This window comes from Lissotriton helveticus, chromosome 1_1, assembly GCF_964261635.1.
Source record: "Lissotriton helveticus chromosome 1_1, aLisHel1.1, whole genome shotgun sequence".
In the NCBI taxonomy this organism is placed as follows: Eukaryota; Metazoa; Chordata; class Amphibia; order Caudata; family Salamandridae; genus Lissotriton; species Lissotriton helveticus.
Genome location: NC_136057.1, coordinates 1,794,517,267 through 1,794,544,577, shown reverse-complemented (window position 1 = coordinate 1,794,544,577; position 27,311 = coordinate 1,794,517,267). Strand labels below are relative to the sequence as shown.

At 48.7% G+C, this 27,311-nt stretch overlaps 1 protein-coding gene across 7 annotated transcripts in view; it reads right to left on the bottom strand.

Annotated features, from left to right (window-relative positions):
* Positions 1-27,311, bottom strand: part of EP300 (EP300 lysine acetyltransferase) — a 561,889-nt gene that overhangs the window by 277,615 nt on the left and 256,963 nt on the right. For all 7 annotated transcript variants that reach the window (XM_078640667.1, XM_078640674.1, XM_078640679.1 and 4 more), the window contains exon 11: positions 19,034-19,111. In XM_078640667.1, coding sequence (XP_078496793.1) covers positions 19,034-19,111 — 78 coding nt within the window. The remainder of the gene's footprint in view (positions 1-19,033; positions 19,112-27,311) is intronic.

The following is a 27,311-nucleotide window of genomic DNA, read 5'->3' as shown; positions in this document are numbered from 1 at the left end:
ATCATGACTATTTTCTACCCCATCTTTGGTGACCCCTAGAACCATTACTTCGCTTGCCAAGCTGAAAGGGATCCCTAATGCTTGATCAAAAAATTGCTCTAATGATCGTTTGAATGGATCTAGAGCAGGACATGAGGCAAACATGTGTACCGTATCAGCCTGCCTGCTTTGACACCTTGGGCACGTTATACCACTCGTTCGACCCCATCGTGCAATTCTGTGTGGCGTATAATAAAGCTCAAACATAGTCTTATATTGCTGTACTTGGAGATTAGCTAACACTGAGTTTGCCAATTTGAGCGATTTTTCAACCTCATTTCCTGACAAGCTTAGCTTATTTCTCCATTTCTCACACACCTTCCCACAGTCGTCCTCCTTAATTTGGATCATTTCCCCATATATTTGAGATATAGTACAGCCCTCCTCGTCTCTCACATACTCCAAAATTTCCTCTTTCTTATAATTAATGTCACCTCCCTGTTTTCTTAGCAAAGCTGACCGTATCGAACAAGTTACTTACCTTCGGTAACGATATATCTGTAAGAAACAGTAGTTAGTATTAGATTCCTTACCTTAGAATATCCCCAGGCGTCAGTCTGGATCCGGAAACTTTTGCGTAGCAGTACCCCTGCGCGTCGGTAGGCGTCGTCTGCAGGCGTCCCCTGCGGCTCCGCGTCGTCGGCGTCGTGCGCCGTGATGACGTCGCTGGAGTATATAGACGCCGCCTCCGCGCGCTGACGTCAGTTCTTTGCACACAGCTTTTCCGCGCCAGAACACGCAAAGCCATGTGAGAACCAACACTGGTGCCATTTGAAAACTAGGGCCCTGAAAGGGATGTCCTTAACCCTAGGTATCAGTTCGCAGAACGGGGAGGATGGGAGGGGCGGTAAGGAATCTAATACTAACTACTGTTTCTTACAGATATATCGTTACCGAAGGTAAGTAACTTGTTCATCTGAAAGAAACAGGTTAGTATTAGATTCCTTACCTTAGAATAGATACCCCAGCAATACCAACCCCGGTGGTGGGTCTGCGAACCAATACAACCTACACCAGAAAGTCCTGGAGGACCGAACGGCCAAAGAAGCCATCCCTCCGGACTTGACTGTCCAGGCAGTAGTGCCTCGCAAAGGTGTGCAGCGAGGCCCACGTGGCCGCCTGGCAAATGTCCTGCAAGGGGACTCCCCGGCCCAGGGCAGTAGTAGCCGCCGTGGCCCGAGTGGAATGGGCCCTCAGCCCAACAGGAGGCTCCTTCCGAGCCAAAGAGTAGCATGCTTTGATGCACAGGACGACCCACCGAGAGATGGTCCGTTTCTGTACCGCCCTTCCCTTCTTCTCACCCACGTAGCCAACAAACAGTTGGTCATCCACCCGGAACTGGCGTGTGCGATCCATATAGAATGAAAGCGCACGTTTTGGGTCCAGACGATGGAGCCGCTCTTCATCCTTTGAAGGATGCGGAGGCGGGAAGAAGGAGGGCAAGGTGATGGACTGCCCAATGTGAAAAGCAGAGACTACCTTGGGCAGGAAAGAAGGTCTAGTCCGAAGAACCACCTTATCAGGATGAACAGACAAGAAAGGAGGTTGAATAGAAAGAGCCTGGAGCTCACTCACTCTCCTGGCAGAGGTGATGGCTACCAGGAAGGCCGTCTTTAAGGTGAGAAGACGGAGAGGACAGGAATGAAGGGGCTCAAAGGGAGCGCACATCAGGAAAGTCAAAACCAAGTTCAAGTCCCACTGAGGCATCACGAACGGAGTTGGAGGATACATGTGCGTGATGCCCTTCAAGAATCTTAACACAATAGGGGACTTGAACAAAGATGGCTGATCAGGTAGCCTCAAGAAGGCGGAAAGGGCAGAAAGATAGCCCTTGATAGTGCCCAGAGCAGAGCCCTGCTGGGCAAGGGAAAGGAGGAAGAGGAGAACCTCAGACAGAGGGGCAGAAAGGGGATCCACAGCCTTTGCTGTGCACCATGCCACAAATCTGTTCCACCGGCAGGCGTATACCGACTTTGTGGAGGGACGCCTGGCTGCCAGAATGACATCACAGACTTCAGGAGGCAAGTCAAATGGCCTCAACTGTCGCCGCTCAATCTCCACGCATGGAGGTGGAGACTGGACAGGTTCGGGTGGAGGACCGTCCCCTGCTGCTGCGACAGAAGGTCCTCCTGAAGGGGCAGGCGGATCGAGGGACCGACTGTCATGCTGAGTAGCTCGGGATACCAGTACCTTCGAGCCCAGTCCGGAGCCACAAGGATAACTTGGGCCCGGTCGCGCCTGATCTTCTTCAGCACTCTGGGCAGAAGTGGTATAGGCGGAAAGGCGTACAACAGACCGCAACTCCACTCGCGCCGAAAGGCGTCGCCGAGCGAGTGCCGTCTTGGAAACTCCAACGCGCAGAACTGATGACATTGCGCGTTCTCTTCTGTGGCGAATAGATCTAACCAAGGCTCTCCCCATTGCTGAAAGAGGCCTCTCGCCACATCCGAGTTCAGACGCCATTCGTGATCCACCGAGCACCGACGGCTGAGTTCGTCCGCCCTGGCGTTCAGAGAACCTGCCAGGTGTTGAACCGTCAGAGTCACGCCCTGACGTTCCAGCCATTGCCAGAGGCGCAGAGCCTCCTGGCAAAGGGTCCACGACCCAACACCGCCCTGTTTGTTGCAGTACCACATGGCGGTGGTGTTGTCCGTGAACACCTGCACCACACTCCCGTTGACAAAGGGGAGGAATGCCTTCAGTGCTAGGCGAATCGCCCGCAGCTCCAACATGTTGATATGGAGCCGGGATTCCGCCGGAGACCAGAGGCCTCTGATCTCCGCCTCTCCCAAGTGGCCACCCCAGCCTTGGAGGGACGCGTCCGTCACAACCACGTGCTCCGGTTGGGGAAGGGAGAGGGATCTGCCCCTGACCCAATCGCGGTCCGTAAGCCACCACTGCAACTGTCTCGCAGTGCCCTCCGAGATCAGGACATGGTCGGATAGGTTGCCCTGATGCTGGGCCCACTGAAACTTCAGGTCCCACTGCAGAGCCCGCATCCGCCACCTGGCGTGATGCACCAGCAGGATGCAGGAGGCCATCAGCCCCAGAAGCCGCAGCGTCAACCTGACCGAAACCCGGGATAACGGCTGAAAGATGGGAATCAGAGCCTGAATATCCCGGACCCGCCGTTCCGGAGGATAAACCCGAAACTGCGCCGAGTCGAGAACCGCTCCGATGAAAAGGAGCTTTTGAGAGGGACACAGGTGTGATTTCGGCACATTGATGGAAAACCCCAGCTCGTGCAGGAGGTCTGCCGTCATCTGAAGGTGGTGGACGACTGTCTGGGGCGAGCCCGCCTTCAACAGCCAGTCGTCGAGGTAGGGGAAGACTGAAACCCCTAACCGGCGCAGATGAGCTGCGACCACCGCCATCACTTTCGTGAACACCCGTGGGGCGCTGGTAAGGCCGAATGGGAGCACGATAAACTGAAAGTGCTCGTGGCCTACCGTGAACCGCAGGTAACGCCGGCGGGCCGGCAGGACGGGGATGTGAAAATACGCATCCTGCAAGTCCAACGCTACCATCCAGTCTTGTGGGTCTAGAGCAGCCAAGACCTGAGCCAAAGTCAACATCTTGAACTTCTCCTTCCGGAGGAAGCCGTTGACGTTCCGTAGATCCAAGATAGGACGCAGGCCTCCCTTGTCCTTCTTGGGTACCAGAAAGTAGTGGGAGTAGCAACCACACCCTACTTCTGGCCCAGGAACGCGCTCGATGGCCCCCTTGGCCAAGAGGGCCGTAACTTCCTCCTGCAGAAGTGTCAAGTGGTCCCCCGACACACGGTGGTTCTGCGGTGGCATGGCTGGAGGAGTGGACTCGAAGGGGAGGGCATAGCCCCTTCGAACAAGCTGCAGCACCCACCTGTCCGATGTTATCGCGCGCCAGCGGGAGTGGTGATGGCGAACCCTGCCACCCACTGGCGTCACGTGAGCCCGAAAGCTCGGACTAGGAAGGCTTGGATGCAGCAGCGGAGGGAGGCGTGGACTGACCACGCCGCTGGCCTCTACCGCCACCACGGCGGAAACCACGGCCGCCACCGCGCTGGGGAGCGTTCTGCGTCGCGTGGCTGGCAGCACGTGCGGGACCTCCCCTCCCTTGGCCACGAAAGGGCCGAAACGAACCCGTCTGCTGGCGCTGGGTCGAAAGACCCAAGGACTTGGCCGTGACCCTGGAGTCCTTGAAGCGCTCCAGCGCGTGGTCCGCTTTGTCACCAAACAGGCGACTGCCATCAAATGGCATGTCCATGAGCGAATTTTGGACGTCTGGCGAGAAGTTGGCAGATCTCAGCCAGGCATGGCGACGAATCGCCACCGTAGTGGACATGGCCCGTCCCAGTGAGTCTGTTGTGTCCAGACCACAACGGATCGAGTACCGCGCCGCATCCCGGCCTTCAACCAAGGCCCGGGTGAGCTTGTCCCGCACTTCCTGGGGGCATTGCGGCAAACACTCTTCGACCGTATCCCACAGGGAGTGGGTGTAGCGACCCAAGAGGCACGCGGTGTTACAAGACCGCAGCCCAGCGCTCAAAGAGGAAAACACTTTTTTACCAAATTGGTCGTACCTCTTTGATTCCCGGTCGGGCGGAGCCGACGGGAATGCGGACTGTGAAGTGGAGGCCTGGATCACCAGACTCTCCGGGGAGGGATGGGTGGATAGGAAGGCAGGGTCGTCCGAGCATGGACGGTGGCGCCTGGCAACGTTCCGGTCAACCGGCGCACCAGAAGCGGGCCTGGACCAGGTGCCCAGAAGGACATCCGTCAGGGCCTCATTAAACGGCAGCAGAGGCTCCTGGGGGCATGACTGCGGTTTAAACACTTCCGTCAGAATATTCGGTTTGACCTTCGCGACGGGGAGCTCAAGGTGTAAGGCCTTGGCAGCCCTCATCAGGACCACCGAATAGGCAGCACCTGCCTCAGACGCCACAGGGGACGGAGAGACAAACCCAGGGTTGGGCGACTCGTCCAGGCCACTGGCATCACCCAGATCACCCACCCAGTCCACATCGTACTGGCAGGCACGGGATAGAGGGTCCTCAGACCCCTCCCAACCCTCTCCATACTCCTCCTCGTCATACCCATATTCTGGGTCGACGATATAGACATCGGGGTCAACGGGCCCCATCGGCGTCGGATCCGGCGCCGATCGACGCCGGTCCGGCTCCGCGTCCGGAGTCGGGGAGGAAAGGGGGGTGGCGCCGCGCGGCGTCGGCGCAGGTGACCCGACGCCGGCCGGAGCCGACGGCGGAGTCGCTGCACCACGCGGGGGCGGTACCACGGGTTGTCCCACAGGAACCGACGCCGGAGAGGCCGGGAGACCAGCCGGCGACGAACCAGAGGGAACCAGCGGCGCCGGGGCCGGAGCCACCGGCGGCGCCGGGGCAGGAGCACCCGAACCGCTCGGGCCCCCAGACGGGACCGACGGGCCCGCAGGCGCCGAAGGCCCCGCCGGAGAAGACCTCGCCCTCATAGCAATGAGGAAGGCCTCGATCTCCTCACGCGACGCGCCTTCCCCAGGGACCGACAGGTGTGGGGTAGACGGCGTCGGCGACCCATGCGGGACCGCGGGGGTGGGGTCACCCGAGCCCCCGGCCGCAGCACGCGGGCGTCGGGGGGAGTCGGGGGTGCGATGGCGACGCCCCGACTTCTTGTGCTTACCTGACGAGCCGGAGGAATGGTGGCGACTCCCGGAGCGCCCATGGCGGCTCCGCGATCGTTCCCTCGACCGCTCCCTCGACCTCCGACCGGACCGGGACCGCTCTCGACGCGGGGCCGACACCCGGAGCTCGAGAAGCTTGCGGGACCGCTCCCGCCTAGCTTTTCCAGTCAAGGCCCGACAGTCGACGCAGGACTCCACGTCGTGGTCCGCGCCCAGACACCGGAGGCAGAGTCGATGGTGGTCGGTGACCGACATCATGCGGTCGCACTCGTCGCAGCTCTTAAACCCAGGCATCCTACCGGCACCGTAGAAAGATTAAGTTTTACAAACACTTGGTCAAAAGACCGGAGTACTGCTCTTCGGATCTGCGCTAACTGGCGCGGAAAAAAGAAGAACTGACGTCAGCGCGCGGAGGCGGCGTCTATATACTCCAGCGACGTCATCACGGCGCACGACGCCGACGACGCGGAGCCGCAGGGGACGCCTGCAGACGACGCCTACCGACGCGCAGGGGTACTGCTACGTAAAAGTTTCCGGATCCAGACTGACGCCTGGGGATATTCTAAGGTAAGGAATCTAATACTAACCTGTTTCTTTCAGATTGTAAATATTTTAAAAAGTCTTGGCGCTCTAGATTATATAGCCGTTGCGCTTTATCAAATGTTATAAAGCCTGTTGCATCAGTGAGATCCCCGATAGTTCTAACCCCTAAAATGTCCCAGCCCTACATTACTTGGTCATGAAATACGCCTGGTAACGACGGATTCTTGAACAGTGGAGTATAATAATTCGTCCTCCCCAATTTAATTTTACTCCGAATCAGAGACCAGACTGAAATTACAGCTCCTAGGGTCTTAAATTTAACTTTTTTATAGTAGCTGGTTTCATTAAACTTAAGCAGCCACTTGTTGGATTCTTTGAATAATAGCTCATACGTGTCTGGGACACTCTCACTGGCCCTCCACCGATCATTCACATTCCCACCCAAGAGCCCTCTGATATATTGCAGGACTGTTGCCCAATAATAAGCCTTAAAATCAGGTGCTGCCAGACCCCCTCGCTCTCTTGGTAATGACAGAAATTGTAATGCCCTTCGTGTTTTGCCTTTTGCCCATATGAAGCGATTCACAACTCTCCCTATTTCGCTAAACCAATTATTATTGAATTTTAGAAGGATAGTTCGAAATAGATATAGCACCTTTGGCAAGAATAACATTTTTATTACATTACTGCGGCCTATTGTTGTTAAGATGCAAATTGTTTATTCTATCCAAGTCTTTTTTTGCTTTTCTGATCACTGGACCCAAGTTCTTTTCCACTATCTTTGATAGATCTGAAGTTACAGTAATCCCAAGGTAAACTGCTGTCTCTGTTATTCTATGATCCACCATCGTTATCTTTTGATTAATTACAATTTGTGTTTTACCCTGGTTTAATTTATATCCAGCTAGTGCTCCATATAGTACTGCTTCCCTTTCTATTTCGACTAGTGCTGAAACCGGATCTCCTGTCGTAATGGCTAAGTCATCAGCGTACCCTAAGACTTTAGTTTCGTGCCCGTTCAAGACTACTGGTAGAATGCTTTGGTTTAGCTCTATTTTTCTTATAAAAGAATCTATATAGACGGCGAAGAGTAATGGGGAGCAGGGGCACCCTTGCCTAGTTCCCCGTCCGATGTTTATTGTCCCGCTCTGCTCTCCCATAACTCTGAGCCTGATCCTTGGATCCCTATATAGTGCCTTCAAGGCCCCAATACAGCCATCCCCTATGTTTGCTATCTCTAGAGCGGCCCAGAGGAAGCCCCACGAGACCCTATCAAATGCTTTCTCAGCATCTAAAAGTATTAAAGCCATAGGGCCTCGTGAGGCTGCCGTTCCATCAAATAGCATACACACTCTTCTTATGTGGTCTGCGGTGCCCCTCCCGGGGATAAACCCGTGCTGTCGGGGAGAAATGATCTTGCCAATCACAGAGCTTAACCGATTGGCCAAGATTTTGGAATACATCTTTGTGTCGCTGTTCATTAGACTTATTGGTCTATAAGACCCGGGATCCGTTAGAGGTTTGTTCTTTTTAAGAAATACTACCATAGTGGCTTCCCCCAGGACTCAGGAGGTGTCGTTCCGCTTTGCGTAGAAACCATAAGTTTAAAAATATCCTCTTCTAAGATCGGGAGAATTTTTTTTTAGAGAATTCCAGCGGTAATAGGTCAGGCCCTACCGCTTTCTCCTCGGGTAAATCCTTAATAGCTCTCTGTACTTCCACTGATGAAAAGCTCGTCTCTAATGTCTCTAAAACCTCTCTGTTCAGAAAGTCAATTCTACCTCCCTACCATCCCCAACAACTTGGGAATACATCTGCCTTGACATTATCAGTGAGGGCAAACCGATATGCTCTCTTCACAGCATCTACCACCCACCCAGGGACAACTTCACCTTTTCCCAACAAATCATGGATATGATCTCAACCAATTCCGGACGGCAGCTCACCCAAATATACCTTGGTGACTTCAACCTCCACTGGAATGATTGCAAGGACGCGGTGGTAAATAGTCTTAAAAACTTCCTCGATGCCCTCAACCTCACCCAAATATGCAACAGCCCGACCCACGAGAAAGGTTCTATCCTCGACCTGATCATCTCCAAAGAGGAATCTATCCAACTCGACTCCATCCAACCCTGTGACTGGTCAGATCATCATACTGTCACATTCTTTATCAATGAAAAAGTTAAAGTTAACCCGGCTCAAGTATCCAAACCCAAAGTCTGGAAAAGAGACATGAAAAAACTCAACCCAGGCTCTCTACCCCCTAACAGGTGCAATCTCCTACTGCCACCGACAGGCGATACGGACGTTCAAACACTGACTGACCATTATCTCAACGCTATGACCTCTATAATTAATGAGGCTGCTCCTATGCAGCTAAAAAGAGCCTCTACTAAAATCTCTAATCCATGGTACGACGGGAGACTCAATGAAGATGGAAGAGACATGCGAATGGCAGAGCGTACCTGGAGATCAGCTCCCTCGGCAATGCACCTAAAAGATGTGAAGAAAAAGAGAAACGCCTACTTCAGGAAAATAAAACGCTCAAAATCAGACTTCTTCAGCCTCCAGCTCGACCAAGCAAAAAACCGTCCGAGAAAACTGTTTGAGCTAATCAGATCACAATCCAAGGATCAACCCCAACCACTCATCACTGCGCGTGAGGCACCATCCTGTGAAGACTTCACTGCTTTCTTTACCCAAAAAACTGACAACATAAAGAGCGATCTCCTCATTGACGCAAGCCTCTACTCCAAACCCCAGTGCCTAGCAGCCACTGAACCAAAAAACAATGCCACATGGTCAACCTTTGGCACATACTCAGAAGAAGAAATTGGCAAACTGCTCAGCACCCTGAAACCATCCAATCACCTCACGGACCCCCTTCCTGCTGCAGCAGTAAAAGACTTTACCCCCTTTCTTATCCCTCTCTGGACTAAAATTATCAACAGCTCTCTCCAACAAGGAAGCATACCTGACTCCCTAAAAGTTGGTCAGGTCACACCTCTCCTAAAGAAACCTACAGCCGACCCCTCTGATCTCAACAATTACCGTCCCATTACCAATATTCCCACTCTCGCCAAACTGCTGGAAAAATGCGCACAACTACAATTGTCTAAACACATTGAACAATTTGATCTCCTCAACCCGCACCAGTCAGGCTTCCAAGCAGGGCACAGTACAGAAACGGCTATGACTCACATAATTGACGACGCACTTCAAATGCTAGACCAAAACGACACCTGCCTCCTCATCCTCCTTGATCTCTCCTCTGCATTTGATACCGTTAAACATGAGAATCTACTTGAGCTCCTAAACACAAGAATGGGCTTATCTGGAACTGTTCTCAAGTGGTTCACCTCCTTTCTTCACAACAGGTCGCAGAAATTCAAGAGCAACAACCTGATGTCTTCGCCAATACCCGTAACGCTAGGTGTCCCCCAAGGATCCTCTCTATCCCCAACTCTGTTCAACCTAGTCATGGAACCGCTCACCACCTTGCTACAAGCATCCAATGTACACTTTCACATGTACGCAGATGATACCCAACTTTATCTCAAATTACAGTCCCCCAAGGACATCTTGCTCCTGAACTCAACGACCAGATGCACCCAATCCTGGCTGGCAGATAATCATCTCAAACTCAATGCCCTGAAAACAGAGTTCCTTCTGATCTCACCTCCAGCGAAGGTCTCCACCACTCAAATTTGGCTTAAAGACCTAACCGCACTCAATGTCCAACCCACCATCGTGGACTCAGCAAAATCCCTAGGCATAACACTCGACACCAATTTGAACATGCAGCAACATATCAGCAAGGCAACAAAGGGAGCAAACTTCCAGATCAACACTCTGAGGAAACTTAAACCCTACCTCCCAGCCAAAGACTTCCAAACCGCAGTACAATCACTAGTCATCCCTCAAATTGAATACGGCAGCATCGCCCTCTGTGGACTCCCCCTAACTACAACTACACCCCTAAGAGCTTCTCTAAACGCTGCAGCGAGACTCATCACTGGGTCAAAAAAACACTCCCATATTACCCCTGACTTGAAATCCCTGAATTGGCTGCCATTTGAAGCTAGAATACATCTGAAAATCGCCTGTATGACACACAAGGCGGTACATCTAAACTCACCCGGATACCTCGCTCAGAAACTGACAATCTCTGGAGGAGCTAGAAACACCAGAGGCACAAACAATCTTCTGTTGAAACCTCGAAGATTCCGGAAGGAAAAAACATAAGCGCTCCTTCTCGGGAATGGCGCCTAGGATCTGGAACTCTCTCCCGCCCGAAACCAGGCTTATCTCTTCCACCACACTCTTTAAAAATGAAGTAAAAGCTATCCTCATGGCTAAATACACCTGAACTATTATCTTGACCACTGTTAGTACTCTGCACCGATCTATACTACATGTTTGACCCTTTTGATTATTTGTATGAACTGTCTTATTACTCACATGTTTGGCTTTGTAGCCACCTATTTGTACCATTTTGTACTCATGTCATGTTGGGCTTAGTTGCCACCTATTTGTATTAATTGACCTATTGATTTATCTGTTAACCATGCTCCCTCATGTACTTCTCTTTGTAAAGCGCTCTGATATCTGCAAGGATCTTGTCCGCGCTATATAAAACTTTCAAAATAAAAAAAATAAAAATAAAATAATGCCCTTTTATCCGCCATAGTAAACTTCTCTACGAATGCGCTCTCAAGATAGCTCTCTATTTCACCGCTCCTAGCCCTTATGTCAGGATCGTATAGTTTGATAAAAATCCTGAAACAATGCGCAGATCTCCCATGGCGTTGGAGCAATGACCCCCCCTCTGCCTGGATCTTTAGTATTTCCCCCTTGGTGGCCGCCTGTCGTGTCCTAATAGCTAATAAGCGGCCTATCTGCTTGCTGAAATCATACTGATCTTGCTTCCAAGCCAAGTATTTTCCTGCTGCTTTGGATGCAAATAATTCCCCTACTGCTGCTTTAGCTATGGCCAGCTTTTGTACTATCCTTTCCACATCCTGCTTATCCCTGATCGATGAATGAGCTCTTCTTCTATTGTAGCGACTGTTCTTAACTTCCCCTCTATCTCCTCTTTCTCGATCTTATTTCGCTTTAATGAGTAACTCAAAGTTTCTCCCCTAATGCCAGCCTTCATGGCATCCCAAACAACCGCTGGAGGAGCAGACCCTCTATTTACCTCAAAAAATTATTTGAGCCAGCTTTCCATCTGGCTAACATATTTAGCATCCTGTAGCAACGCTCTCTCAAATGACCAATTAGATACCTCTTTTTGATGGATTGGAATAGATATATCTAAGATCACGGGTTGTGATCTGACATCACCCGTGGCAGTTTTTTAACCTTAGAAACAGATATTAATGATGGTGAAATCGGAAAATAATCCAGCCTTGCTAGGGCTTTATGCGGAGCAGAATAATATGTGCTGCCCCCTCCCTTTGTGTTTTGCTGTTCCCATAGATCGATTAGCCCATTATCTTGCATCAATTGTACCAACGCCCTATGGCTCTTCTTCCGACCAGAGAACCTAGCTGGGTCGTTCTTCCACAAGTCATGTAGGCCATTGATATTCAAATCCCCACACATGATAATTGGCGTGGGCCAGCTAGCCATTTGTGTGTTAACATAATTCAAAACGTCCGAATCATCCACAGTGGGAGCATAAACGGAACACAAAGTAAAATTAAATCCTTGCACCTGGCATTCCACCATAGCCATCGACCAAAGGCATCTGACTTCTGTTTTTTCACTACCAGCGTCCTACCTCGTGCCAATATAGCCACCCCCGTGTTCTAGTCCCTTGCGTTGTGCATGTTAATAGCTTATAGCCCAGTTGTTCTAATAAATATTTACGAGAAGCTTCAATATGAGTTTCCTGCATACATATGATATCCGCGTACATTACCCTTAGATATTCCTTCAGATCTTTCCGCTTTTTTGCATCATTTAGCCCACATATGTTAATTGACAATCCGCATACATTTTTCCTATACTCGCCCTTCCTTATCCTGTGTAGACCGCTCTGATCTTTATTTTTCCCTGATGATGTTTTTGTCCCTTTTTCCACTCACGTGCTCCCCTTACTCTCCCCTGTTCCCCACCCTCTCCCTGAACCCTCCCCCCCTTGCCCCCCTCCATCCCCCACCTAATGAAGCAAGCAGACCTAAGGTCTCTGTGATGGAGTCTGGCCGTCAGCCTCCCTCTGCCGTGTGTTATATGTCTAGTGCATTTTTAATAAAAAATCTGATCCTTCCCCATTTACCTTTTTCACCGACTAAGTGTACCCTAGAAAGTTTGCGAATTCCTCTCCTATCCTTCTCTCCTCATATGTTCACACCCTCAACCCTCAGCCCTCTGCCCTACCCACCCCATGGTCCCCAATGTCCTGTACCTAAACTATATGCCTCACTATAACAAAATAATAGTATGAACATCATAGAGCAGTATTGTCCTGACCTCCTGGTTTCAATGTGTCCATATATGCCCTCGCTTGTATCTCGGAGGTAAAGACTCTGGTGGTGTTTTTGTATATGATTTTCAACCTTGCTGGGTTCATTAGATATGCCTGCAAGCCCATTTGGTGACATGGATCCAGCAATTCTCTTAGTCTCCACTGCCTTTCCACTGTCGTATGGCAGTAATCTGGGGTTGTAAAAAAGGACTGGTTCTCGAATGTGCATTTGGCGTGGGGGCGAGCTTTAGCACACACTTCCTCTCTCAGCAAAAAATTGCCGAAGTAAATCAATATTGCCCTTGGTCTCGGTTTCTCCTTGGGATCTTATCGTCCTCTTCTTCAGTGTCATTGGGAATCGAGGTACTCTTTGAACTTCCTTTTCCCACTCCCAGTGGCTTAACTCTGGAAACGTTCCTTTTAGGAGCTTTAAGACGTAAGCTCTTATGTCGTCCCCTTCCTTCCCTTCTTCAATGCCCAGGATCCTAAGATTGTTTCGCCTTTGGCTATTTTCTAGATCTTCTAATTTCCATTGGACATCTACAAATTGCTTCTCATTACCATTTAGCATAGCAGATTCCTTTGCTTGCCGATCTTCCAGGGCGCTTGTACAATCCTCCAGGTGTGAGAAACTTGTATTTGTGTCTGTGCAGATCTTTGCAACTTTCCTAATCGCACCTTGCAGGTTCTTAGTTGCAAGCTGGTTTTTTCCCCCCTTTATTTTTGTCTCGTCTTGCAGTTGCTTTATATATTTTAATATCAGCTGTAGTGTCGGGGTCTCCTCCTCTGCATCTCCCTGAGAGGTTGGCTCCGGATAGGTCCCCCGGGTGGCTGAGTAATCCCAATTCAAAGCTGCTTCTGAGTTTACTCCACTGATCTGCCTTTGCCCACTGGCTATCTTTTCTTCGGACTGTGTATCTCTTTGCCGCCTTGATAGCCGTTTTCTCCTGGTGGCAGTGTCCTTTTCCTTAGGAGAGGCTCTGCTATCCCCTTCTGTACTAAAGATAAAACTAGTATCTGTGGGATTTTCCCCTCCACTCTCTTCAATGTCCGATGGGAAACCTTCGGATCCGTACGTTACTGAAAAGAAGTTGTTGGCTATATCCTGATTATCCTCCGGGCCGCTTGGGCCGCCACTTGCTGTAACCTCCTGGACTAGTATTTCTGTCGACAGCCCCTCTGTGTCAATAGCACCCATCAGGTTAGCTGCCCCCAGCCCCATCGCCGCCGTCACACCATGAGGGCCTGTGGTAACATCCTGTTCAAGTATCGGTATATCAGGGCTGTTTTTATCCTGTGCCAATTCCCGCCCGTCCCCCAGACCGTCCATAATCTCTCCCCATTGCGTTTCAAGTGGAGCTGCCTGAGGGTCGGGAATCTTTAGGTCTTGCTGCGCATTTTTCTTGCCCTTAGGGGCCAGTGTGCTCTTGCTGACTAAATTAACTTGATTGGCTGGAGAAAAATAGCCTGTAATATTCTTAGAGACCCCACTGTTTGTCCCATTGTTTGTCCCGATATTCACAGTCCCCGTCTTCTTGCCCCTGGTGTTGCTCCCTGCCCCCATGTCATTCTTTTTATTTGCTCACCCATTCTCACCTGGGGTATTCATCGGCATCCTTGCTCTTCCCCAGCTTAGTGGTTTGGGCCGGTTGCTGCTCGGGGTCTGGGGCTCTATCTTTTCCCCCTCGTGTAGTTTTTTGGGGCCATTTTGCAGATTGCAGAGCTTCCCTCTGCTTGGTGTGCCTTCAGCAAGGCGCTGATCGCGTAGTTCTGAATTTCCCCGTTCGGGCTATCTCCGTATCCGAAACTCGGCGCTCTACCGCTCTCCCTAGCTCTGCAGGCTCTGCCGGTCGCGCTGGCTCCGCCGCTTACACACTGGGGCGCTGCGAACTCGTAGCTCCGTCAGCACCGCTGTTGCAGCCGCCAAAAGTCCCAGGATCAGCCTCTCTGCCGCTTCAAAGAAATCACTGTCACACCATACCGCTTACATATAGGTACGTGTATTTTAAAGCACCATTTGTCAGTTAAATTATATCGGCATCGGGAGTGCTCTCAATGCCGTCAGCCAGACGCCATCTTGCTTCCGTGGAATACAATTTGTAGGTAATTCACTGCAAAGTAACCGGTTCTATTGTTTTTTTGTAGGAGGGATATTACCTCTTGCCTGAGTAGTATCAAATGTTCCTGTGACATTGGACGCTGTTTGGGTGGGTAGATGATAGTTCGAGACAGTAAACTGACTGAATTATTTGTTGCACCCACCTGTCTGATGTGATGTTGGTCCAGACTGGTAGGAATTGTTGTAGTCTTGCCCCAACTGGAGTGGAATGTGCTGGGGGAAGGGGAGGGAAGTCATTGGGCAGGGGTGGAGGCTCCCATAGATTTAGCTGTGTCGGTATCTTTAATTTTTTTGAGATACGCGTCCACATTAGGCCCAAATAAGTGTTTCTCATCAAAGGGTTGGTTGAACCAGGTTTAAAACCTGAAATGCGTAACCAAGCAAGTCTACGCAACAGGACACTGGTATTAATTGCCCTTGAAGCAGTATCTGCTGCATCTAGTGCACAACGAATAGAGGTATTTGTGATGTTTTTACCCTCTTGTATAAGCTCATGTGCCCTGTTTTTGTATTTATCTGGAAGGTGCTGCTTTATTGACTCCAATTCATCATAATGTGCTCTTCATATCTTGCCAGTGATGCGTGGGTATTGGCAATACACCCAATGTTTGCTGTTTGTGACACTGTTCTTTTAACTGATGCCTCAAGGAGCTTAGATTCTTTATCTGGTGGGGGAGCCTTGTCTGATGTCTGTGAATTTGCTCTTTTGTGTGCATTAGAGACTACAATGTAGTCTAATGGTGCAAGCCCTTTAATGTAGGCTGGATCTGAGGGGGCAGTCATATTTTTTCCCAATTCGGGGGTTGATGATTCGAGCCCTAACTGGGTCTTTAAAGACTTCTGCCGCATGCTTAACACCTTTAAGCATGGGTAAAATCAAAGTGGCCCTTTGTGGGTTGTCAAAGGTATCGAGGAGGAAGTCGTATTCTACTTGGTCAGTATGTAGGTCAACCCCATGGTATTGGGCAGCCCTATGTACTAGTTGGTTAAATCGCATACTGTCCTCTGGTGGGGAAGGCCTGGAGGAATATATGTCGTCTTGTGGGACGTTAGGGACATCTGGGGTGCTATACTCATCCCAAGGGTCAGGTGAGCCAGGAGGACTAGAATGATCTGGTGGCTCACTGTCTGCACCACCCCCTTTGTCATCAGAGGTGTCATCCCGGTTATCGTCTGCTAACGGAGTAGGAGAAGGGGTAGGGAAGGTGGTGGTGAAGGGATATGAGGTGGAGGAGGACAAGGTATCCTTAAAGGAGATGTTGCATTGCCCTTTTTCTTTGGATGAGAAGCAGGTGCAGGCGCGTCCAATGGTAGTTTTTTTTTTAGAACTAAGAGTTAGTCAACCAGTTTTTGGATCTTTAACCAGAGTCTTTTGTGTAGGGTCTGGATGGAACAAGTCCTTTGTGGGAGGTAGATCTTTTGGTGCCGAGGGCTTTTTCGGCGTAGAGCTGTGAGGATCTTTTGGCTTTGAAACATGTTCTTTGGCAGTGTCTTTAGCCGGGGGAACATGTGTCTTTTTCGGCGTTGGGTTTCTCCGATTCGGTGGTTTTGTCGGCTCCGGTGGTTTTGTCGGCTCGGTGGTTTTGTCGGCGCCGAGTGCTTAGATGTGGAAGCAGCTGGCATGGAGGAAGATGATGCTTTCTTTTTTGGTGCCGGTAGGTGTGCGCCGGCACTACGGGTAGGCTGACTCGAGCCCGAGTCGCCTAAAGGCTTATTAGGCTTCTTTGCCGAGCTCGAAGGCGGGGCATTGGAAGTAGTGTCTCGGTGTGCACCCGGGCCCGAGGGTGAGGGTGTGACCGTAGCCTTTTTAGAAGGTGTCGAAGAAGGGTCGGGTCGACGTTCTTACTTACGACTCTCTGTGCCGGAGTGGTCCTCGACGTCTGAATCTTCAGCCTCGGAGTTACTGTCATGTTTGTGCTGTTGCTCTGGGACGTTGACGCCCTCTTCGAAGATATCGTCTGGGATCGAAGCTGACGAGCGAGCCATTGTTCTTTGAGCTTGTCGGTCCCGGATCGTCTTCTTGGAGCAGAAAGAGGCACAAGCGGAACAGTCTCTGGCTCGTGCTCCAGTGAGAGGCAAAGGTTACACACCTCATGGAGATCGGTGTGGGGAAACTTCGACCCACATCGAGGACACTTTTTAAATGGCGTCCAGTTCCTACCCGGAGCGCTGGAAACCCATCCGAGCCCAGTGGCGGAAAAAAACAATCTAAGAATGGTGCCGATGCCCATGCGCACTATTGTCCAAAGGAGGAGTCACCTATCCCGTTACTTCCAAAGACTTTTCAGAGCAAAAACAACTGCAGACATCCGGGCTCAACACTAGGTGTCGATCTATGCACAGTGTGTAATCTGCAGCTCATATGCCTCAAACATCAAAGTATTCTGACGTGATATAGTCCTAGGCTAAACAGGAATATTTTGTCTGCTTTTCTCAAGGTCAAAAGATTCAGTTGTTTTATAGATTCAGGCAGAGTTACATATGTTTGGTCACAACACTATTAATCGATCATCTCAGAGCTGGCTGCAAAAAACTTGTTGGCCAAAGGGGTCAAGCCACACACAAGTCTGCTGAGATGGGAGAAGACAGCCTGGTGTGAAAGCAGAATTCAAGGCCAGGCAATCACAGAGTGAAGGCAAGAGGGATCACAGACATGCTGTAGAGGCAGTAGGGCTAATGGGAAGTCAGATCCGTAAGGTCATATTAATAGTAATGCTAATAAAAAAAAAAAAGCTAATGCTGACCTGACCTAAATACTAACCCATACCGCTGCTTCATTTTCATGCTAAAACGGCAAAAAGAAATTGACTCTTGAAGCAATTTCTTAAATTTTACATTTTGGACTTCACTCAATCAGGTTTTGGCTATCGTACAATGATACAACAGTGCTTGTAACAGGAGAAAATTACAGATGTTGGATTTTAGACAGAGGATTGTCACTGGCGGTGATATTATATCTGTCAGCAACATCTGATGCCATATCACATTGTGTTCTAATACAATGCCTCAAGGAAATTTGTAACTGAGACTATAGATAACTGGAATAGTTTACTGGCAGGCTGTCAATGTCCTATTTTATTTAAAAATGTAAAATTAAACTTTGTGGTGTCCACTTTATCATCATCCATGTGGCACCATTAGTCGCTTTAAAGAGAACTTTCAGCGTGCTTTTTTATTCCTTTGCAGGCTACAATGCCTTGTACAGTTAGATTGTGCAACTATTTAACTATGTAACAATTTCAAGGATTGTCTTTGCTCAAAGACCTCTGGGATGAATACGAACACTCAACAAAATATTGGAGTGGGAATCTTCCTACAGGTCTACTTTATGGTAGCCAAGAGAACTAAATCCACCTCCTTCTCTTCAATTAACGATTGACAGCAATCTTTTCTTTAAAAGTTGCATTTATAAGCTTTCTAACAATTGCTTCCTTACATTACATACCGTACGGAAAATCCTATACCTCTTTCCAGATACGCAAAGGAAGTCAGTTGTCCAGGTTTTAGCGATTTCTCGTCTGGAGTTCTTTACCTCACTATACACTGGTCACCCAGCCCACCTCAGGAACTGCTCTCAGCACATTTAAATTGCCATAGCACAGGTTATTCAGAGGCAGAGGAAAAAAATTGCAGGTTTCATATCATCTTGATTTTGTTAATTGGCTTCATATTAAGAGGTATATCTAAGGTTTTGAGTCTATACCAAAGTTATTTCACACCCTGTCCCTCACTACAAGTAAACATTTTGGACAATAAGCAACAAAGTTAACTTTGTGATATCCCATTTCCCCAAGGATCACCAGGGTGGTTGTGCTTTCTCTGCTTACTGCCACAGCCAAGAGTGCTCTTTATTAAGAATGGTTATCTTGCTTAATGTTTCCGGAAGCAATAATAAACTCACTTATTTTACACTCACTTGTGATTTCTTGTTTTTTGCAGCTTTTGTTGAACTCCTAATTACCCTTAATTTGCCCATTCTGGGTAATTTACACACTAAAATAATCATTAATCAAATTAATCGAGGTAGAACAGGCCTGCTCAGTGATAGGTAACTGTAGAAACCAGAGCAGGAATGCTGTAAAGGCAGGTCAACTTCAGCAAAGGGACACAAAGAGGGCAGGCTATGTGGGTGAAAAGAGGGCATACTAAATCTTAGAATCAAGAGGGTTTGGCACACTGTGAGGGAATTCAGTTAGGCATACCTTGCTGGCTCTGGATTCTATTCATCATCTGGCTGGGAACGTTGGCCCGGATCATTCCTGGGTCCGGCAAAGGGCCATCTGGAAAAAGAAAACAAGCATGTCAATGGCTAAGTTTCATCATGCCAAAAACCTAAATGTCAATAGGGCCAGGGAAACTGGACCGTTATAAGCAACAGCGTGTTTGGTAGTCTGTAGTTCACAGCGTTGAAAAAGAATTATGTTACTTACCCTGTAAGAAATGCTCTTGGCATGAAGGGTTGTAGTCCCATGCTTTGCATACTCCTGCAATCTAGTGTCCGGATGTTTGCAAGTTGTTTTTCTTCTAAGAAGTCTTTTCCAGTCACAAGGAAAGGGGACTCATCCTTTCGGTAAAACTGTGCATGGGTATTGACTCCACTGTTATATTATTTTCTCAAAAGAGGTTGAGAATGGAGTAGGCAAATGCTACTTATCAGTATGCATCTGTTCTTGGCATGTAGCGCTGCTGACATTCATATCGTAAAAGCTATCCAGGCTGATGAAGGCTGATAGCCAGAAACCGGTCCTTGGATGCTTGATTCCGGTCTGGGAAAGACATGGCTTAGTAGTTCGGACTGGACTGTTCCCATGAGGCACAGGGTCAGAGCTGATTTGCATATAGCCAGCGTCTAACCCAGGGTGGTGTGGAGTGCAAAAAAACGATGGATTTAGGCCCAGATCCTTGTACTGGGGTGAATGTATGACATTGTTCTACATTCTGTCCATCAACTGTGTTTTTTGCAATTTTCACCCCGAGTGGGCTGGGTATGCTCAGACGTGAGTCCCAGGCTCTCCACACCACTGGAGTCAAGCTATCCAGGCTGATGAAGGCTGATAGCCAGAAACCGGTCCTTGGATGCTTGATTCCGGTCTGGGAAAGACATGGCTTAGTAGTTCGGACTGGACTGTTCCCATGAGGCACAGGGTCAGAGCTGATTTGCATATAGCCAGCGTCTAACCCAGGGTGGTGTGGAGCGCAAAAAAAACGATGGATTTAGGCCCAGATCCTTGTACTGGGGTGAATGTATGACATTGTTCTACATTCTGTCCATCAACTGAGTTTTTTGCAATTTTCACCCCGAGTGGGCTGGGTATGCTCAGACGTGAGTCCCAGGCTCTCCACACCACTGGAGTCAAGATATCCAGGCTGATGAAGGCTGATAGCCAGAAACCGGTCCTTGGATGCTTGGTTCCGGTCTGGGAAAGACATGGCTTAGTAGTTCGGACTGGACTGTTCCCATGAGGCACAGGGTCAGAGCTGATTTGCATATAGCCAGCGTCTAACCCAGGGTGGTGTGGAGTGCAAAAAAACGATGGATTTAGGCCCAAATCCTTGTACTGGGGTGAATGTATGACATTGTTCTACATTCTGTCCATCAACTGTGTTTTTTGCAATTTTCACCCCGAGTGGGCTGGGTATGCTCAGACGTGAGTCCCAGGCTCTCCACACCACTGGAGTCAAGCTATCCAGGCTGATGAAGGCTGATCGCCAGAAACCGGTCCTTGGATGCTTGATTCCGATCTGGGAAAGACATGGCTTAGTAGTTCGGACTGGACTGTTCCCATGAGGCACAGGGTCAGAGCTGATTTGCATATAGCCAGCGTCTAACCCAGGGTGGTGTGGAGTGCAAAAAAACGATAGATTTAGGCCCAAATCCTTGTACTGGGGTGAATGTATGACATTGTTCTACATTCTGTCCATCAACTGTGTTTTTTGCGACATTCATATTGTAGCATAGATCACCGCCTAGTGTTGGGTCCGGATGTTTGCACCTTGTTGTCTTGGAAGAGTCTTCGAAGTATCACGAGATAGGCGACTCCTCCCCTGGACTACAGTGCGCATGGGCATCTTTTCCATCTTCAGAATGTTTTTCGCCATTGTGGCAAAGATGGAGTATAGGAAAGTAAGAGACGACCATGTAAATGTATGTAAGGAAGGTAACCATGCAGCTGTGTCAGGCACCGGGGAGGAGGGTGGGTATATGTATGTCAGCAGTCCTAAATGCCAAGAACAGATGCATACTGGTAAGTAGCATTTGCCGTTCGAGGCATGTGGGCTGCTGAATTCATATTGTAGCATAGACTGTATAGCAGTTTCTCCTCTAGCGGTGGTCGCCTGTATCAGCTGCAGTGGTTTGAAAAAGAGTTTTAAGGACAGCCTGGCCCACAGCAGCTTGTTGCTTAGCTTGCACGTCAACACAGTAGTGTTTGATGAAAGTGTGTATTGTAGACCATGTAGCTGCCCTACATATGTCTTCTAAGGGAATATTTCCTAGGAAAGCCATGGATGCCCCCATTTTATGCGTTGTGTGCTTTTGGGGGAACTGTTAAAGTGCGCTTTGCCTTTTGATAGCATATTTGAATGCATTTAACTATCCAACTGGCTATTCCTGCTTTGGAAATGGGATTACCCTTATGCTGTGGTGAAAAAGCGACAAATAGTTGCTTTGTCTTTCTGAATGATTTTGTTCTGTCAACGTAATATAACAGAGCTCTTTTAACGTCTTGTGTGTGAAGAGCTCTTTCAGCCACGGATTGCGGTTTTGAAAGAAAACTGGCAATTCTATGGACTGATTGAGGTGGAAAGTGGATATAACTTTTGGCATAAATTTAGGGTTTGTACGAAGCACTACTTTATTGTGGTGTATTTGCATGAAAGGTTCCTGAATGGTTAGCGCCTGTAGCTCACTCACTCGCCTGAGGGAGGTAATCGCAATGAAAAATGCCACCTTCCATGTTTAGAATTGTATTTCACATGAATGAAGTGGTTCGAAGGGGGGTCCCATGAGTCTGGTAAGTACTATGTTTAAGTTCCAGACTGGAGAAGGTGGATGCTTTGGAGGGATAATTCTTTTAAGTCCCTCCATAAAAGCTTTGATAGGTGGGATTCTGAATAGGGACACATGTTGTCTGTTTTGAAGATATGCTGCTAAAGCAGCAAGGTGTAGCCTTATGGATGAGTATGCTAGATTACATCTTTGAAGATGTAGCAGGTAACATATTAAATTTTGGATGGAGGCATCCAATGGATTGATTTGGTTATTATTACAATAAATAACAAATCTTTTCCATTTAGCTGCGTAGCATGCTCTGGTAGTGGGACGCCTTGCTTCCTTGATAATGTTCATACAGTCTGGAGGCAAGTTAAGATATCCGAACTCCAAGACCTCAGGAGCCAGGTCGCTAGGTTCATCTGATTGGGATCTGGGTGCCTGATTTCTCCATGGTTCTGTGTTAGCAGTTGTGGCGAGAGGTGCAGTCTTTGGTGAGGCACCACAGAGTTCTAGGAGCGTTGTGTACCATGGCTGTCTTGCCCATGTGGGAGCAACCAGGATCATTGTGAGTGACTGTTGCCTTAGTTTGCATGCCACTAATGGAATCATTGGGGTTGGTGGAAAAGCCTACGCAAATCTGCCTGACCAGTTCATCCATATCGCATTGCCTTGTGACAACGGGTGGGGGAACCTGGCGGCGAAGGGCGGGCATTTTGAGTTTTCGTTTGTGGCAAACAGATCTATGTCTGGATGTCCCCACTTTTGGAAGAATGGTTGGAGAACTTGAGGATGAATCTCCCATTTGTTGTACTTGCTGACTGTGTCTGCTTAGTAGGTCTGCTATCTGGTTGTCTATCCCTGGGAGGTGTTCTGCCAGGAGATTAATGTTTTGTGGAATTGCCTACTTCCATATGCTCTGTGCTAGGTGAGACAGCTGTGGAGAGTGTGTACCTCCTTGTTTCTGGATGTAGTACATGGCTGTCATGTTGTCCGTCCGGATTAACACAGCCTTGTTGCGCAAGTATTTCTGAAAGGCTCTCATTGCTAGGAATTCTAAGTGGTTTATATGTAGTGTATTTTGTTTGGCTGTCCAGAGACCTTGGACTGTATATTGAAGGAGATGGGCTCCCCAACCTGTCAGCGATGCGTCCGCTGTTAGTACTTCCTGTGGATCCGGCTCTTAGAACAGTTGCCCCTTGCAAAGGTTTTGTGGGTTTCACCACTACAGAGAGCGATAAGAGTGACTGACTATCAACACTAGGTCTTTTAGTTATCCTTGAGCTTGGTTCCACTGGCGTGCTAGGCATTCCTGTAAGGGGCGCATATGAAGCAGAGTATGAGGGACGATGAATATGCAGGAGGCCATCATGCCTATAAGCTGCATGAACACTGGAGCTGGTAGGGAGTGTTGTGGCTGAAAGTTTTGAATTAGAGATTGTATGTTGGCTAGCCTGGTTGGAGTTGGATAGGCTTTTGCTACGGTGGTGTCTATTGTTGCTCCCAGATATTGCTGTTGTTGGGAGGGTTGGAGATGAGATTTTGGGTAATTTATTGAAAATCCTAGACTTGGAAGTAGCTGGATTGTCCGTGAGGTGTGGCTGGCACACTGTGCGTATGAGTTGGCATTTATGAGCCAATCGTTGAGGTAGGGGAGCACATGGATGTGTCGCCCTCTGAGGTGTGCTGCTACTACTGCTAGGCATTTTGTAAAAAGCCTTGGTGCTGATCCCAATGGCAGAAAAAAACGATCTGAAGATGGAAAAGATGCCCATGCGCACTGTAGTCCAGGGGAGGAGTCACCTATCTCGTGATACTTCGAAGACTCTTCCAAGACAACAAGGTGCAAACATCCGGACCCAACACTAAGCGGCGATATATGCTACAATATGAATACAGCAGCCCACATGCCTGGAACAGTGTATTACAGAGATGTCGATGTGTGTACAATGTGAATAATAACTGCAACGACCATTAGGTATCCAGGAAGGAGGGAGGACGCATGTGAATTTAAAGTCCTACATGTCAGGAACAGTTGCTTACAGGGTAACAATCCATTTGAGGCATGTGTGCTGTAGATACACATGCTTTGCATAGACTGTATAGCAGTACTCCCCTAAAGCAGTGGTTAACCCAGTGGGCGTTGCTATTGTCTAAAAAAAGTGTTTTTAGCTCCGCCTGTCCTATATTAGCTTGTTGGCCTGCTAATACATCAATACAATAGTATTTGGTAAATGTGTGTGATGTAGACCACATTGCAGGTTGCGTGTTTTGGTGCAGAACAAAGCGAAAAGTCAACATAGAACACATCCCTGTGTGCCATGCCTACAACCCACTGCCCTTGCATAGGTCAGCCACCCCTCTAGCTGGGTGCACTATACCAGTGCTGAGAGTACAGGTGAATGAGCCCTGTACCCATCAGTGTCTAAGTCCATTCTTAGACATTGTAGGTGCCGTGCTGCCATCAAGAGTATATGGTGCTGGGAGTTTGTCATTACACTCACCCTCCAGAAGTATTTATTTATTTATTCAGAGTTTTATATAGCGCGAACCAGATCCTTACGGATATCAGAGCGCTTCACAAAGACAGGGAGGGGGCAGTAGGAGTGAACAGAGACAATGGGAGCACTATAGTAGTCACTAACATGGTGGGGTAATAGTGACATACATGAAACATGAGTGAACAGAGACAATGGGAGCAAAATAGTAGTCACTAACATGGTGGGGTAATAGTGACATACATGAAACATATCACAATACAATCAGGTAAACAAGTAATATAAGATGGCACAAGTCATTGATCCCACTACAGGGGTGTTCATGTGTACCTTGGGTGTGTGGATGGCTTATACCAAAGTCTTAGTGTAGAGAGACCACTGAGTAAGGGCATCTGGAGAGTGAATCAACGTGTAACATATATTGGTAGTGACAACATCAGGTTAGAAGTATAGTGCCAGAGGACAAGGTGAGCAGTGATACAGAGCAATGCAGAGTCTCTGATCCAGCACCAATCATGTTCAGGAGATCTTGGCCAGGAAGATGCTTTTCACCTCTTTCTTAAAGAGTGCAGTGGAGGAGATCAGCCTAGTTTCAGGCGGGAGCGCGTTCCAAATCCTGGGTGCCATTCCAGAGAAGGAGCGCTTGTATGTTTTCTCTTTCCGGAATCTACGAGGTTTCAGGAGTAGGTTTTTTGTGCTTCTATTGGACCTCGAACCTCCTGAGATAGACAACTTTTGAGCGAGGTAGTTGGGTGCATTGTGGTGCACGGCCGCGTGTCTCATAACTGCAATTTTTAGCTGTATTCTGGCTTCAAAAGGCAGCCATTTTAGAGACTTTAAGTCTGGGGATATATGCGAATATTTTCTTGAGCCAGTAATGAGTCTCGCGGCAGCGTTCAGGGAGGCTCTTAAGGGTGCTGTTGTGGATAGCGGGAGTCCGCTGAGGGCCACAATTCCGTAGTCTATTCGAGGGATGACTAGAGCTTGTACAGCTGTTTGGAAGTCTTCGGCAGGGAGGAAAGGTTTAATTTTCCTCAATGTGTTGATTTGGAAATTAGCTGCTTTTGTGGCTTTGCTAACGTGCTGCTGCATGTCGAGCTTGGCGTCGAGTGTGATGCCTAGGGATTTCGCCGAATCCACTATGGTAGGTTGGACATTGAGTGCTGTTAGGTTATTGAGCCATGTTTGGGTGGTGGAAGTTTTCGTCGGGGGTGAGATGAGTAGGAACTCGGTTTTCAGAGCATTTAGTTTGAGGTGATTATCTGCCAGCCAAGATTGAGTGTTAATAAGCGTGGAGTTCAGATGTTTGATATCTTCCGGTGATTGTAGCTTTAGGTAGAGTTGTGTGTCGTCGGCGTACATATGGAATTGGACATTGGATGCTTGGAGCAAGGTGGCGAGCCGTTCCATGAGGAGGTTGAACAGTGTGGGGGAGAGGGAGGATCCTTGTGGGACGCCTAGATCTGCAGGCACAGGTGTGGATAGCACATTGTCGATCTTGAACTTCTGTGATCGATTGTGAAGGAAGGACGAAAACCATTTGAGAACAGTTCCCGATAGACCCATTCTAGTGCTTAGCAGCTCCAGCAAGTTCTCATGTTTGACCGTGTCAAATGCTGACGAGAGGTCAAGAAGGATGAGGAGGCAGGACTCATTGCGGTCAAGAATTTGGAGGGCGTCATCAATTATGTGTGTCATAGCTGTTTCCGTGCTATGTTTCGCTCGGAAGCCTGATTGATGAGGGTTGAGGAGGTCAAATTGGTCAATGTGTTTAGTTAGTTGTAGTTGGACACATTTTTGCAGCAGTTTGGCCAGGGTGGGGATATTGGTGATGGGCCGGTAATGGTTTAGGTCAGACGGATCAGCTGTAGGTTTCTTGAGTATAGGCGTGACTTGCCCCACCTTGAGGGAGTCCGGTATGAGGCCTTGTTGCAGGGAGCTGTTGATGATTTTGGTCCAGAGAGGGAGGAGCAAGGGGATGAAGTCTTTTACAGCATTAGCAGGTAGAGGGTCTGTGAGGTGATTAGAGGGCTTCAAGGTGCAGAGCAGTTTGCGTATTGCATCTTCCGAGTAGGTATCGAAGTACAGCCAAGATGCCTTGTTTTTAGGTTGAGTGTAAGACATTCTGGTGTTGTTGGGGAATCGACTTACATCCAAGATGAGGTCATTTCTTATGTTGTCAGTCTTTAGCTTAAAGAAAGCAGAGAAGGCTTCACAGTGTGGGGTGTCGCCTGTTGTGCTGTTTGATTGTAGGGGTTGGGTCTTTGTTTGGGTCTTGATTAGTTCGAACAGCTTTCTTGGCCTGTTTTTTGCTTGGTCCAACTGACGGCTAAAGAAGCCAGCCTTTGTGCGCTTTATTTTCCTGAAGTAGGCGTTTCTTTTGTTTTTAAGCCTTTTGAGGTGCAGTGCTGAAGGGTCCGATCTCCAGGTGCGCTCTGCCATTCGCATATTACGCCTGTCGTCATTGAGACTATCATCATACCAGGGGTTAGAAGTTTTGGTGGAGACTCTCTTCAGTTGAAGTGGGGCGACTTCATTGACTACTGTGTTCATAGCGTCAAGGTAGTGGTCCATCAGTGTTTGAACATCCGAGGCACCTGAAGGGGGAAGGAGGAGATTGCCGATGTGGGGGGGCAGGGTAGAGGGGTTAAGGTTCTTCATGTCCCTTTTCCATGTTTTGGATTTGATTGGTTGAGCTGGGATAGGTTTCACTTTTTCATTGATAAAGAAGGTAATGTGGTGATCCGACCAGTCGCAGGGTTGAATCGCCTCCAGTTGTGTAGAGTTCTCTTTGGCAATGATGAGATCGAGTATCGAGCCTTTGTCGTGTGTTGGTCTATCGCATATTTGGGTGAGGTCAAGCGCATTAAGGAAAGTTTTGAGACTATTCACCACTGTGTCTTTCTGATCGCTCCAGTGGAGATTGAAGTCACCCAGGTAGACTTGGGTTGTTTGCCGACCGGCATTGGAAGTGATCAAGTCCATGAGTTG